We start from the raw sequence: 15,731 nt of genomic DNA, 5'->3' as shown, positions 1-15,731 counted from the left end.
TTTATATTTATATTATTTTATATTTATTTATATTATATAGTTATATATTTTATATTATTTTATATTTATATTGTTATATATTTTATATTATTTTATATTTATATTGTTATATATTTTATATTATTTTATATTTATATTATTTTATATTTATTTGTATTATATAAATATATATTTTATATTATTTTATATTTATTTATATTATATATTATCGCAAAATTAAAAGTTTGGGAACCTCTATAAATGGTGCAACACTTGTGCATGCAGTCCTAAGACATTTGACATTTTTTGGCACATATGTAACTTATAAGACATAAGGGCAGGATGATGTCATTCGTTATGCACCTGCTGTGCATGTGTTGACTGGGTTTAAGCATGAGCATACTGCAAAATTGTTAGTACATAAGCTACAAGCAAGCAATATGAAACATTATTTTTCATATTTTATTTTTAATGTAGAATTGGACAGAAATTTAGTAATGTTTCATAATAAGCTTGCATTTGTTATCATTAGTTCATGCATTAGCTAACATAAAAAAGATTGACTGAGTGCTATGGAAGTATTGTTAGTTTATATTCTTGCTAAAACATTTTGCACAATGAACAAGCATGAACAATTGTAATGGCATTAGCTAACGAGTTTTTTTTTAGCATTTTTTTAATTCTTGTTAATGTTAGGCAATGCAATTCATGTTAACAAATGCAACCGTATTGTAAAGGGTTAACCGGAACCTGTCAATACCGTTTTCTTTTATCAAAACAGATAATATATAAATACGTAAGCCTCTTTAAAACATGTGTAATTATTTTGCCATATTCTAGATACATATGGAGTTTTTTTGTTTTATTACCAGGTGTACCCAAACAGGCGGATGCAAATAATGAAATCTATTCATCAAAGACTGCAAATTCTCTTTACAACTCTATAAACCTCGCAAGAAAGAGAATTCCAAAGGTAAGCTTAATTTCCCATACCTAATGTGAACATGTTATACGAATGAATAAATAAATATACATTGTTATACACTTATCCTGAACTTTACATTTTTACTAAAAAAATCCCATTTAAATTGAGAAACAAATTATTGTTTTATATCAAGGTTGACAAGAAGTTGGAAGACAACGATTTTAACAAAAAGAGGAAGAAGGGAATCGCCCACCTTGAGGAGGTCCGTTAACTTTCCCTTTTGGTGTCAACACCATTGTCTTTATCCTCTTAACTTTCACAGTTTTGTGTTTGCTTCCTCTAATCAGTCTGCTGCTCTGCCCTACCACAGCAAATGTCCAATCAGAGTGCGCCCCCTGTAGGCGAAAATGGTGAACAGAAAGAGAATCGGGTGCGCTCCATGGCAACTCAACTGCTGGCCAGGTTTGAGGAAAACGCTCCAAGCTGCGCATTACACCGACAGGTATAACCAACTGACCTTTTTCTTTTCGTTAAAAGCAGCTCATGTTTTTTAGGTCACCATTTCAAGATGTGATGATCTCGTAAGCTTAATCAGAAATGTGTATTTAGGATGTGTATCATCTTATGGTTATTTAAGTCTTCACGTTTAAGGAAATGTAAACCGGGTGCTGCATGTGAGTCGGGAGACCAGGCCGCAGGGGTAACGGATCTAACGCAGCTTCTTAAATGTGGCTTTAATCCCTTATGAATACTTGTCTTTGTGCAATGAAAGTAAGAGCAAAAGTAAACCCTCTGATTCTAGTTTGTTGGATCTGCACAGTCTGAACGGCATGATAAAAAATTTAATATAGGTAAACGGTTTATCGCTTCTGTCACAGTGCAATGAGTATCTTTTGTGGTGTAAGTCTGGGATTGTCATAGGTTGCTTAATAAACGTCTGCATTTTATACATAAGATGTCTAGTGGTTAAAGTCGCATTTTGTAATTGCAAACTGAAACTCTGTTTCACAGTTGTGCTTTTACAGTCGTCATCAATCTACGTCTGTATTTTTGCCTGGCTTTGAGATGAGCATGGGTCATTATACTGTCTGGGAGCTTAGTTAAAGGCTTAAAGGATCTGGACTCAGTAGACTGATAATCCTCCATAACTATATGTGAAAACGTTGTCTGCGGTGTATTTAAAAGTTTTATGAAGAGACTTTGGGGCCAGTCCAGTTGTTTTTGCATGCTTTACCATGTTTCCTCTTTCTATGCGTCTTTTAACTGTCCTCTGATCTTTTCCATACTCATTTCTGTCCATCTCTTCTGGTGCAATTTGACTGTTACTAGTCTGAATCTGAGGTTGAGTCTGTTGCTGAAAAGCAAAAATCTCTGGACACGAGTAACAACACATGCTTTACCAATCCTACAAATCACCCCATGCCCCCTCCAACACCTCCACCCAAACCGAAATGGCAGGTATGCTACCTTGTCCCAAAATCCATTCACAGTTTCACATCATCATGTCATGGTCATGTTTCCTGGATGTCTATGGCTTAACTGAACTCTCAAAGCTAAATTTAGTGGGCAGGTCATATGTAAAGCTAATTGAGGAATTATTAAATTGGTTTCCTTACAGCCATCTCCTTATCTAAGACTACTTGAATCTCACACCCGGAATGAGTCCCGGGACACTGGTGCCAGACTTTCTGACTGCCATTTAGATGTCAGTTCAGGTCGTGAAAACGCAGAGATCCAGTCCAACTCCAAAAAGACTGAAGTTCACTCCAGTTTCCAGCTTACAGATATTACGTCCTGCTATCATACCAACGAGTCTCGTTCCAGAACTTCTCACATTCCCTTCAAAGTGCTTCAGTCGGTTTCTCAGACTGGGCTGTCTTCACGGGCAGCAGAACAATCAGATGTACACCTCCCCTTCAAACCAGCTTTGGGTGGGATGATCAAGTGCATGAAAAGTCTGGAAGAGGAAGTGAGCAAGGTGAATAAAGTGATGCATGAGTCCAAAACTAGTCTCTAATGCGCTTGTGAATGGTGTATCACATGATCTGATATGGCTGCAACTTATTAAAAGTAGTCAGGGTTTATACAAATAATATAAACCTCGGTGTCAAACCTTGGAAATGAAAGCTACAGTATGGAAAGAACTATAGCCAAATAATAAATATTGAAATACATTGAGTCTTTAAAGTTCCAAGTCAAAGGAAACAACAATGGAGAAAAGCATCTCCCAAATGCATAAATGTAAATAAAAAAAGGCTTAGGCTATGCAATATCTTATGCCTAAAGTTCTGCTTTCCCATTTATGATACGTCCTGTCCTTTGCTCATGAATACTTGTACAGAGAAAAGCACAGGCTGAAGTGACTAGACTGTTCAACAAAAAAAGCATCAAGGAGCGAGCTCAGCAGCTGGGATGTCTGTTCTTTGGCAAACCGGCTCAGCTTCAGGTGAATCCCAGCAGTTCCACTGCATCCCTGATACCAGAGCTCTGCATGCTGTTCATTCATATTAAATCCCTCTGAGAATTGAGAAGGAGGTTCCAAAGCTAAATATGTTGCCACCTATTTCACATTATTACACATGTACCTCTTTCTGTCCCTCTCTTTCTGTCCCTCTCTCTTTCTGTCCCCCCTCTTTTTGTCCTTCTCTTTCTTTCTGTCCCTCTTTCTGTCCCCCTCTTTCTTTCTGTCCATCTTTTTTCTCCTACTCTTTCTTTCTGTTCCTCTTCTGGCTGTCTTTCTGTTTCCCCTTCTTTCTTTCTGTCCCTCTTCTGGTCATCTTTCTGTCTCTTTCTTTCTGTCTCGCTTTCTGTCCCCCTCTTTCTTTCTGTCCCTCTTTCTGCCCCCTCTTTCTTTCTGTCCCTCTTTCTGTCTCTCTTTCTGTCCCTCTTTCTGTCCATCCCTCATCTGGCCGTCTTTCGGGCCCTCTTTCCGCCCCTCTTTCGTTCTGTCCCTCTTTCTTTCTGTCCCTCTTATGGCCTTCTTTCTCTTTGTCCCTCTTTCTCTTTGTCTCTCTTTCTTTCTGTCCCTTTTTCTTTCTGGCCGTTTTTCTGTCCCTGTTTGTGTTGTCCATCTTTCTGGCTCTCTTTCTGTCCCTCTTTATGTCCCTATTTCTGTCCCTATCTTTCTGTCCCTATTTCTGTCCCTTTTTCTGTCCCTCTTTCTTTTTGTCCGTCTTTCTGGCTCTCTTCTGGCCATCTTTCTGTCCCTCTTTCTGCCCCTCTTTCGTCCTGTCCCTATTTCTGTCCCTCTTTCTTTTTGTCCATCTTTCTGGCTCTCTTCTGGCCGTCTTTGTCCCTTTTTCTGGCCATCTCTCTTTCTGGCCGTTTTTCTGTCCTTGTTTCTTTCGTCCATTTTTCTGTCTCTCTTCTGGTTGTCTTTCTGTCCCTATCTTTCTTTCTTTCTGTCCCTTTCTTTCTTTCTTTCTGTCCCTTTCTTTCTTTCTTTCTGTCCCTATCTTTCTTTCTTTCTTTCTGTCCCTTTCTTTCTTTCTTTCTTTCTGTCCCTTTCTTTCTTTCTTTCTTTCTTTCTTTCTTTCTGTCCCTATCTTTCTTTCTTTCTTTCTGTCCCTATCTTTCTTTCTTTCTGTCCCTATCTTTCTTTCTTTCTTTCTTTCTCTCTTTCTTTCTTTCTTTCTTTCTTTCTCTCTTTCTTTCTTTCTTTCTTTCTGTCCCTATCTTTCTTTTTTTCTTTCTGTCCCTATCTTTCTTTTTTTTCTTTCTGTCCCTATCTTTCTTTCTTTCTGTCTGTCCCTATCTTTCTTTCTTTCTTTCTTTCTGTCTGTCCCTATCTTTCTTTCTTTCTGTCTGTCCCTATCTTTCTTTCTGTCCCTATCTTTCTTTCTGACCCTCTTTCTGTCCCTCTCTTTCATTCTGTCCCTCTTTTTTGTCCATCTTTCTTTCTCTCTTCTGGTTGTCTTTCTGTCCCTCTTTCTTTCTGCCCCTCTTTCTGGCCCTCTTTTGGCTGTTTTTCTGGCCCTTTTTGTGTTCCTCTTTTTTTCTGTCCCTTTTCTGGCCGCTTTTCTGTCCCTCTATCTTTCTGTCATTTTTTTGGCTTTCTTCTGTCCCTTTTTCTTTCTGTCCCTCTTCTGGCCATCTTTCTGTCCCTCTCTTTTTTCTGTCCCTCTTATGGCCGTCTTTCTGTCCCTGTTTCTTTCTGTCCCCCTTTCTTTTTGTCCCTCTTTCTGGCCTTCTTTCTGTTAAGTCTTTTTTTCACTCTTTACTGAATAAGCCTGTCTGTCTGTGTTTTGTCTGTCTGTCTGTGTTTTGTCTGTCTGTCTGTCTGTGTTTTGTCTGTCCGTCTGTCTGTGTTTTGTCTGTCCGTCTGTCTGTGTTTTGTCTGTTCGTCTGTCTGTGTTTTGTCTGTTCGTCTGTCTGTGTTTTGTCTGTCCGTCTGTCTGTGTTTTGTCTGTTCGTCTGTCTGTCTGCGTTTAATATCAATTAGAAATCTATATAATTAGGCCACTTTATCACTTCAATCAAACAATATATCACTACTCCCATTCGTTCCCTGTTTCTTTGTAGTTTTTGTGCTTTAATAATCTGTGGACTGTGATAAAGGTGGGACTTAAAATTCTTAAATGTTTCCTCTGTACATGTCTTCCTCTTCTTCACACAGGAGTCTGAAAACTCTTCTGCTGTTTCCTCATCTCCCTCTAACCTTTCTTCAGCCCATCCTATCCCACAATGCTCTTCTCTGTCCTGTCTTCTCTCCCCTGTTGCTTCAATCCAACATGAGCAGGTAAAGCCAAGCTCATAAATGACAGTTTTCCTGTTCTGTCACTTAAATGATATGGGTAACATTTTACAATAGTGTTTGTGTTAAAGACATTTCACTTTTAAAAGTACAAAATTTATTTTAGTCGGTTGATGTTGTTTTTCCCTTTATTATTTTTATGATTATTATTATTTTAATTGTTATTTTAAAAAGAAACGAATTATTTTAAGATTATATTTTTAAAAAAACACAGGTCGGAGCTTGAAGTGTTTAACGACCCAAGTTCGATTCCCGGTTAAAAGTCCTGGGTTGCCCTGTTGCCCTCTCTCCACCCTTTTACCAAGCCACAGTCGCTTTTTAGCCACACATTTGTTAACTTTTTCAAGCTTTAAATTATGATTATACTAATAATACTTACTACTGGAGGTATTCTGTATTTAACCATGTGTGTTTTAGGGTAGATAACCGCTAAATCTGTACAGGCTGTGGTTCTTTGTTAACTGTGGAGTTTTCATAATAAATCTAACGTTGATAGGCATTTTCCCATTGATTGTAGTGCAGTGGTGAATCAGAAATACACCTGAATCATAATAAACACACAGATGGCTCTGAAGTCAAGCGTGTTGAGTGCCTTGACGCCTCCAAGCAGGTATTCAAACTTGAGAATATGCACATCTGCCTGAACCAAAATGAAACAAAAGTAATCGAACCTTGCATGTCGGAAAAACATCCGGACATCCTGCAGCATTCACATTGCATTTTTTTCTGTATATATTTCGGATATTTAAACAGTTATTTTGCTTTTAGTAGAAAATCACGCATTTTCCGCATGTTCCAGACCAGATGTTTTCTATTCCAGAAGCATGTCACTATTCTGTAAGACTGTCAGATGTATCATTTATATGGATATCATCATCAAGTTGCATGCTGGAATGCAGTTTGACGTTTAAGTGTTTAGTAGTTTAGAGAGGACACAGCTACACTGTGTGTGCAGGTATGTGTGACAGTCGGTGAAAACCCAGCTAATATAATTTTTTGTGTTTTTTTTTTTTTTGTACATGAATATAATATAATACACATAATATAGTAAACCTTGATAACTTTAATATTGACTGAGTATACGTCAAAGAGTGAAATCAATGTGAAATCAAACTTTAATTACTGTAGATTATAAGACTTTAGCCTGTTTTTCACAGACAGGTCACACATCTACAGTACCACTCTGTCTTCCAATCCTTTTCCTGATTTCCGTCTGTTTCTTACTTTTCCATTTCCCTTTGCTTATTATTGACTGTCAGAGAACAGTGGGAAAGGTTTCCTCTGCCATTGGGGTTAAAGCAGCTACACTGGCCATCTTATATGAGACAGATCATAGACCGAACAATCCTATCACCCTTTCACTGGTAAGCATCTTCCACCCAACACGCCTGTAAGGAGCCTCAGGAGGAGCCAAGTGATTTTTTTTAAAATCAATTTTAAGTCATTTGAGTTTTGTTAAAGAATCAGTTTGTGATACAAAGTAAAAGCCTCTGGCTGTATCTCAATCTTGTGATGGTAGAAATATAAAAGCATCTGTGTAAGAGTACAAAGGTGCGAGCGTTGTACATACTCTGTAGTTAAGAGAGTCTTTGTCCACAGACAGAAGCCAGAAGATTTGCAGAATCTGGGGCGGTAATATTTTTTTGTTTTCCTGGCTGATCAAAGTAAAGTACTAAATGCTACTTTTATGCCCCCCATAACCGTTTTATTGGTTTTCAGGACAATGTTGTGCATGCATTGGCTTGTGTGTTTTAGATAAAGTTGATATTTGATACAAAGACATGTTATACGGTTTTCTCCTTGTTTGATTGTGAAGTCTTCATATAGGTAAACTGTGGTATTTTCTTTTCCTGCAAGTTTTGTGCTAAGTCACACTAACATGGCACTAATATGGCTAGTGCTGGGTGGCACAATGAGTTTTGGATATGTATTTATTAATAATAATAATAATAATAATAATAATAATAATAATAATAATGTATTATTTAATTATTTATTGTTAATTATCTATTAATAATTATTTATTGTTAATTATCTATTAATTATTATTTATTGTTAATTATTTATTCATTATTATTTATTATTAATTATCTATTATTTATTTTTGTATTATTTTTGTATTATTTTTTGCGGGATACTAAATAGTAAACTGTATATCGGCATGGCACGTTTTGATACAACAACATGTTATACGGTTTTCTCCTTGTTTGATTGTGGCTAGGGCTGGGTGGCACAATGAGTTTTGGATATGTATTTATCATCATCATCATTTATTATTATTATTATTATTATTATTATTATTATTATTAATAATAATAATAATAATAATAATAATAATAATAATAATAATAATAATAATAATAATATCTATTGTTATTTATTATTATTATTATTATTATTATTATTAATAATAATAATAATAATAATATCTATTGTTACTTATTATTATTATTGTTATCTATTGTTAATTATTAACTATTATTATTATCTATTGTTAATTATCTATTGATTATTATCTAGTATTTATTATCTATTAATTATTTTTTATTATTTATTATATTTATTATTATTCTTTTGCGGGATACTAAAGACTAAACTATATATCGGCATGGTCTGTAATGACCCTCCTATGCAACCCTAGTTTTCCCTGAAATGCACACTGGGGTCAGACGTTAGCTTTCCAACCAGCTCATGCAGCGTATATTTTCAAACCGGGTGAAAACCCTGTCTTGAAATGTTATTTGCATTTTTATTTTGTTTTAATAATGGTGATTGGGACATCTCACACAAGGTTTTGAATTGCTTATAAATATTTATTTCACTTTACATTTATTACAGAAATATTTTCATAAATGGACATTTAACCTTCTTAAAAATCCAGGAAATATAAATATTACCCAGCTCTAAATATCACACAATAAAGTGTGAGTCTAACCCTAAAAGTGGAAACCTATTACGGAAAGTAGGTCATTCACTTGCACTTGCATCCTTGAAATTAAAGAATAAGAAATAAAACCCTAACACCAACTACATCCCTTGTGTCTTTTAAACCATCATTCATAATCAATATCATTATCATAATGTTTCCTGTGATGTCGTTTTGTGTTTCAGACCAGCATGCGAAAGGACTTCCCTCAGGGTCTGGGTGGCAGCGACACCTGCCACTTCTGTAAGAAGCGTGTGTACGTGATGGAGAGACTCAGCGCGGAGGGTTACTTTTTTCACCGAGAGTGTTTCCGCTGTCACATCTGCGGCTGTACGTTGAGACTGGGGGGTCACGCTTTCGACTCCAACCAAGGTGAGCTGCAATTGAGAAGATTTGTAGGGTTGAAGCAACAATATTGAGTGGATGGCGTTATGAATGCTATTTTCCTTACAGGCACTTTTTATTGCAAGCTGCACTTTTCTCAGCGGAGAACCATCGGCAGTAGACATAGAAGAGGAGAGGTAATGTTGTGATGCGTTTTATAGAAACAATTTTGATTGGATGTTGCATGCTTATGAGAGTAAAATAGCCAATACATGCACATGTACCTTTAGATCGCATTATACTAAAGTCTTTCTCATTTTCACTCAAAATTTATATTTAAAAATGATATTTTTTTACGGAAAGTTATTGGTCAATGGCTATAATCTCAATCAGGCCAATAAACAATTGCTTTGGCCTGTTATATTGCTTCTTAATGCATAAAGTATATATTTGTCTTTTCTTCTTGCATTTATATATTTAAGTAAACATGTGTTTTGTTAACATTTGATAAAAATAATGTTATCATGATGTCACATTGTATCATGCAGGTGTACGGAGCCAGCAGGCCCTCAACCAGTGCTACTTCTGACAACATGGCCCCGGACGGCCCTCACATTCAGCCCTCAGGTACCCTGACTTCCCTTATTAGGAAAACTCTACGTTGGCCACTGCACGTGGGCCGCACAGTGTTGGGTACGCCCCGCCGGCTCACCCGCTGGATGTATAAGGCAGCCCGGGCCGTAAGGCTGCACGTCAGAGAGCGGCAGGAGGACTATGCCTTCCTTTATGAGCTTTTAAGTCTGGGCGTGCCTTTCATATACGTGCTGCATGAGGTTGCGGGCCAGATGAGCCGTGAGGGAATCCCTCTTCCCCCATAGAAAACGATAGTCAGCCGAGCGGTATGGGGGGTCCTCGATAATAATCCTGGGCTTCTTAAACTCTATAGACCTGCTCGTACTTTACTCCATTATCACACATTTATGCTTAGTTAACTTGTCTATGCAATATTTGGTACTTTTCACAGTATTATGTGATTTTTGAATTTGGTTTTGCTTCTCAAGCTATTAAGGCACGGTCTTACAGGGTTTAAGAAATGTTACGTGTTTGTATTTATGTCTGATGTGAAAAAAACTAGTGCTGGGCAAAGATTAATTCCGATTAATCACTTACAAAATAAAAGTGATTTTTGGCATAAAATATGAGTGGGTGCTGTGTGTAATAATTATGTATATGTAAATACAAACACATTCATGTATGTATTTAAGAAACATTTACGTGTGTGTGTGTGTGTGTGTGTGTGTGTGTGTGTGTGTGTATTTATTTATATTTGTATATATTCTATATGATATATAAATAAATACAATTATATATAAATAAAACCATTCCAATATGAATTATGTATGTTTGTGTGGTTAAATATACATCATAATTACACACAGCACACATGCATATATTATGCAAAAAAAAAAAAAAACACACATATATATATATATATATATATATATATATATATATATATATATATATATATATATATATTAAAACTTTTATTTTGTATGCGATTAATCGTGATTACTGTTTGCCCGGCACTAAATAAACCAAAGCTGATAAACTAAGAGCACCTTATAGAGAAAGGATTATGCTTCGTCCTAACTGCCTGAAGCTACCGGTTAACGTGACTGAAACATGAATGACTTGGTTTGCTTTTGCCTATGTTACAGTATGTGCCAAACAGTATTGTTTTGTCTTTATAATGCATTTTGACGACTTTGTTAATGAGAAAACGTAATGCGCTTTATATTTTTTTGTTAATGAGGAAATTTGCTCAGCTTTAGGTTTATGCAATGTTCACTTTTTGTGTTTTCAGGGTTTATATATTATTAATTCTGACCTTTAAGTTATAGCTCACCCAAAAATAAAAACTCTATAATGAAATTTCGTAAATAGTGTACTTTCATACACTATTTTGTAACAGAAAAACCTATATTTTTGCATCACTGATGCCGTTTTTTCAATACAGTAACCGTTCATTGTGACCATGGCTGTTAAAGGAATAGTCTACTCATTTTCAATATTAAAATATGTTATTACCTTAACCAAGAACTGTTGAATCATCCCTCTGTCATCTGTGTGTGTGCACGTAAGCGCTGGAGCACGCTGCGACGCTACGATAGCATTTAGCTTAGCCCCATTCATTCAATGGTACCATTTAGAGATAAAGTTAGAAGTGACCAAACACATCAACGTTTTTCCTATTTAAGACGAGTAGTTATACGAGCAAGTTTGGTGGTACAAAATAAAACATAGCGCTTTTCTAAGCGGATTTAAAAGAGGAACTATATTGTATGGCGTAATAGCACTTTTGGGAGTACTTCGACTCACCTGAAAAATCCCAAAAGTGCTATTACGCCATAAAATATAGTTACTCTTTTAAATCCGCTTAGAAAAGCGCTATGTTTTATTTTGTACCACCAAACTTGCTCATATAACTACTCGTCTTAAATAGGAAAAACATTGATGTGTTTGGTCACTTCTAACTTTATCTCTAAATGGTACCATTGAATGAATGGGGCTAAGCTAAATGCTATCGTAGCGTCGCAGCGTGCTCCAGCGCTTACGTGCACACACACAGATGACAGAGGGATGATTCAACAGTTCTTAGTTAAGGTAATAACATATTTTAATATTGAAAATGAGTAGACTATTCCTTTAAGGGCTACAACGTTGCCTTTAAGGACTTAAAGGTTGTAATTCACTTTTGGATATCTACTACGATTTTTTTTACATCATGAACTGTCATTGTATGGAATGAAGGTTAAAATGAAGATGATAAATGGCAGAATTGTTGTTTTTGGGTGAACTGTCTCTTTAAGATTTATGCAGGACCAAAATCTAAATGTTTTTTGTTTTTTCATGACTTAAACATGCATAATTATAATTAAAGTCTATCTCTAAATTTCCATCTTTCTCTTCATATTTCATTCTTTCATCTTATCCCACATCATACATAGTCTGTTTCAAGTTTCCAATGCTCCAACCACTGATTGGCTGAACCGTGAGAGCAGCAGCCATTGGCCTGCATGGGTCAGGTGATCAGGTTGTTTTGCTTTGCACTGGCTTTCTGCTTATTTTATAGCATTTATCCTACTATTGAGAATGCAGCATGGGTCTAATGTATGAACGTTTCTAACACTCTTAAACATTTTATTGCGTCATTGAAGGTAACAAACTAACAGAAGTGCACTTGCCAATCCCAGCATGCCTTTGAAATGCACGTTTTTTTGCTTGCGGCACACTTGAGTACACTGCGCCCCGTGAAGTAACCAGCCTTCTTGTTTCTCTCCATGTTTGTCCTCTATGTTGCAGAGGCTGATTTACTATCCCAATCTCATGCAAGACCACTTTCATGTTCATCCTAAAAACTCAGACTTTAAATGTCAAAGTCTTTAGTTTTGCACAAGTTATAAAACCCTTTGAGGATAAGCTTTTGTTGTTGTACATTTCAGCTCTTCAGTCTGTGTATTTTACAATGAAAGACTGTTTGTCTTAATTTATAAAAAAATTCAAGCCTGTAAGCATTAAAATAAATATATTTTTAACTCCAAGTATTGGTTTCTGCCTTTTTGTCAAGCCTCCTGTGTAATACAGTTTAACCTCAGCTGTCCCCAAGTGAAATGATGAATTCCAATCAAATGTAAAGCAATTTTGAGCTTTTTTGCACATTTTCATATTAGATTTGGCCCATTGTAACCCTGTGCCAGCTAATAGGTACCACACACACTTTTTACAAACATAACCAACCCCTTTTCTTTTGCCATAATGGTCGTTTATTCTCACTTTTTTAACTACACATCCCCACATTTTGAAACCATTAGATCATCTGACCTCTAACAGGATGTTGTGGTTTTTTTGTGGAACATACATCAGACCCATTGCAAATATATTTGAGTTTAGATATCTCATTCAACTTGGTTCTTTTGGGTCTTTTCTATCATCTGTCCTTTTATCTGCTTGTGACTGCTTTTTGTAGTTGACTTAATTTTTTGAATACATTTTTATTTATGATTTGCTTTCGCTTTTAAAGGGATAAAATGAAAATTCTGTCATCATTTACTCAGTCTCATGTTGTTACAAACCTGTATTAATTTCTTACAGAAGATGTTTTGAGGAGTGTTTATAACCAAATCTTTCAGAGACCCAATTGACTTCAATATAGGGGAGAACCGGGACAAAGTAACGTGGGATGAAAGAAACAAAGCGATTTTCTCAGAGCTCATTTGCTTCATGAACATTTGCATCCCAAACTACGACAGCTTGGGCACACAACCCTTGACAGAGCTGACAAATATCGCGTTATTTACTTACCGTTTTCCGCGTGTAGATCCAGAAAGGTGTTTTCAACCATGATAAGTAAATTTCTAAAGCGGTCATTTTGTTCTAATAACGCGATGGGTTTCTGGTTTCAAGTACTGATTAATCTACAGGTTATTTTGTTGCTCTAATGCTGCGTTCAGACCAGCCGCGGTAGAGGCGTCAAGCGCGAGTGATTTGGCGTTTAGTGCGGCGCGGTAGACGCTATTCCGCCTTATTCGCGCAAATGGTGAAACATTATGCTACGGACACACCAAATTCGAGGCATTGATGTTACATGCTCTAGATTACTCGCGGGATTTAACTTCGTGAAATGCTTTTTCTGCTCAAGTTAAATATTTTCAAATTGGGGGAAGATGCACATGAGGTGAATAGCATGTGTTTTTGCGGAAAACGCCCCGCCCATATCGCGCCATTCCCATTGCCCTACGCGAGGACGCTTCTAATTTCATCTTTGCATTGACTTTGTATGTAATCTACTCAATGCGCAAATCGTTGAACTCGCATCTGGTGTGAACCCACAAATAGAAGTTTGGCGGAAAAACGCATCACGTTAACCAATCAGGAGCTTGCTCTAGTAGTAACGTGATTACAGAAAGCGAACAAAGTCGCAGAAGCCCCTTAAATGACGCAAATTTCCGCGTGAATGTCTCGATGACAGGAATTTCATGCGCGCCTTTTTTATGCGTGAATGAAGCGAGAAAACTCAAAATGTTCAAGCGGCAATCTAGACGCGGTAGACGCGATTTTGACGCTTCAAACGCGGCTAGTGTGAACTCACGGTAACACATCCTGAGTTTTTCAAAATAAAAGTAAATCGGGTTTAAATGTGATGAGATCCTGTCTGGTCGAAAGTAACACTTGTTAGTTTTGTCCCGCTGCTAATACTGTTGTATATGTGGAAAATTTATATTATTCTAATTTGATTTAATTTCATTTACATAGTGTTCAAACTGTTGAAAACATTTTTTATTCTCAACAATTTAAGTTTGTACTGTTTGTTGCTTTGAAACATTTGATAAAACTGAAATTTAAAATGAAAATGTAATTTCATTATTTTTTTTACAAAGATAAATTACAAAATATGTTTGCAGTTACATATTAACAAGGTCATAGTCCCTGCAGGTGGGGTCGAAAGTAACAATTCACTACTTATGTTTAAAGTGAAATTATACTGAAGTCGTTTTACATAAAATTTCACCTGGTATTGATAGACCATACTTGTGAGTTATTGACCACAGCAATAAAATATCTCTGTCTATAACATTATCTTTTAAAATTAAGTTTTTCTGAAAAATTTTACTTTTGCCCCCGCTCTCTCCTATTCTTTTTCTTACTATGGTGGTCAATGGTGCCTTTGATCGGTTTGGTTACAAACATTCCTCAAAATATCTTTGTGTTCAGGTTTGTAACAACATGAGGGTAAGTAAATGACTATCCCTTTAACTACAGCCAATATTTTTTATAGCAAAATATAAAGCTACTATGACCTTAAAGGCAATATTAATTATAATTGCTTACTTGCGTCAAAGCTAAAGGACATGGACTAAAAGCAACAAAAACTCTCAATTTGTACTTTCTGTAAAGGTGTCTTTGATTTTGAATACATTTAGTGTGTTACCTTATGGAGTAAACGTGAAAAAGGACTCTTCCAAACACATCGTAGATGGCCTTGTGATACATCTACACACACACACACACACACACACACACACACACACACACACACACACACACACACACACACACACACACACACACACACACACACACAAATGATATTTAGCACATTCACATGAAGAGCTTGTGTGTGTTAAAGAAAGACCTAAATAATAAAGAAGAGGCTGCATTTAAAGTCATTCACATACAGTGTGCATCTCAAGGTTTTAAGATTCACTTGAACGTAAAGTAAAATAGACGATTTAATGGACGATTTAATAGAAGAAAAGTTTGTTTAAACACTCTCAAGAACAATAATTGGCACAAATCCTTGAGTTTTCATCTGAATTGATGCCATAATCCTTAAACCCTGTTTATTTTCCATTCCTGACTTAATGGAAAAAAAGGTTTCATCCAAGAATGTGATTTATAGATAAAAAATTAGTTAATATTTAACCATACGTTCAGACATATAATTACATTTAATAGCTTTGTTACCTTCTGCGACAGGAATCCGAGCAAGAATTTGCCCGATACAGGTAATGTTACAATTGATACAAATGGATGGAATGTTAAAAGAAGGCATTTAATCTTAAAGGGCCCATAATATGCCCATATATAAGTTATGTTTGGACATAAATGTGTGTTGGCTGTGTGTAGAAACAACCACCGTATGATGAAAAAAATCCACCTTCTCCTTATTTAATCCTTATTAAATCAAAGCAGTCAAATTAGACATGTCGTTTTATTACTTGTTGTTGTTGTTGTTGTTGTTGTTGTTGTTGTTGTTGTTA

The 15,731-nt window shown here is 36.0% G+C and overlaps 1 protein-coding gene across 8 annotated transcripts in view; it reads left to right on the top strand.

Annotated features, from left to right (window-relative positions):
* Positions 1-15,731, top strand: part of mical2b (microtubule associated monooxygenase, calponin and LIM domain containing 2b) — a 66,159-nt gene that overhangs the window by 33,448 nt on the left and 16,980 nt on the right. Inside the window, exons 14-28 of one of the 8 annotated variants that reach the window (XM_065291714.2) lie at positions 852-952; positions 1,098-1,166; positions 1,275-1,406; positions 2,234-2,362; positions 2,523-2,882; positions 3,246-3,350; positions 5,520-5,642; positions 6,175-6,267; positions 6,917-7,021; positions 7,257-7,289; positions 8,769-8,955; positions 9,037-9,104; positions 9,456-9,534; positions 11,919-11,962; positions 12,274-12,512. In XM_065291714.2, coding sequence (XP_065147786.1) covers positions 852-952; positions 1,098-1,166; positions 1,275-1,406; positions 2,234-2,362; positions 2,523-2,882; positions 3,246-3,350; positions 5,520-5,642; positions 6,175-6,267; positions 6,917-7,021; positions 7,257-7,289; positions 8,769-8,955; positions 9,037-9,104; positions 9,456-9,534; positions 11,919-11,959 — 1,625 coding nt within the window. In that variant the 3' untranslated portion in view covers positions 11,960-11,962; positions 12,274-12,512. Of the gene's footprint in view, positions 1-851; positions 953-1,097; positions 1,167-1,274; positions 1,407-2,233; positions 2,363-2,522; positions 2,883-3,245; positions 3,351-5,519; positions 5,643-6,174; positions 6,268-6,916; positions 7,022-7,256; positions 7,290-8,768; positions 8,956-9,036; positions 9,105-9,455; positions 9,535-11,918; positions 12,513-15,731 lie in introns of those variants that run through there. The other 7 variants (XM_065291712.2, XM_065291713.2, XM_065291710.2 and 4 more) reach the window with 7 other exon arrangements.

The sequence above is a fragment of the Paramisgurnus dabryanus genome, chromosome 23 (genome assembly GCF_030506205.2).
Source record: "Paramisgurnus dabryanus chromosome 23, PD_genome_1.1, whole genome shotgun sequence".
NCBI classification, from domain to species: domain Eukaryota; kingdom Metazoa; phylum Chordata; class Actinopteri; order Cypriniformes; family Cobitidae; genus Paramisgurnus; species Paramisgurnus dabryanus.
This window is presented reverse-complemented; position numbering and strand designations above follow the sequence as displayed.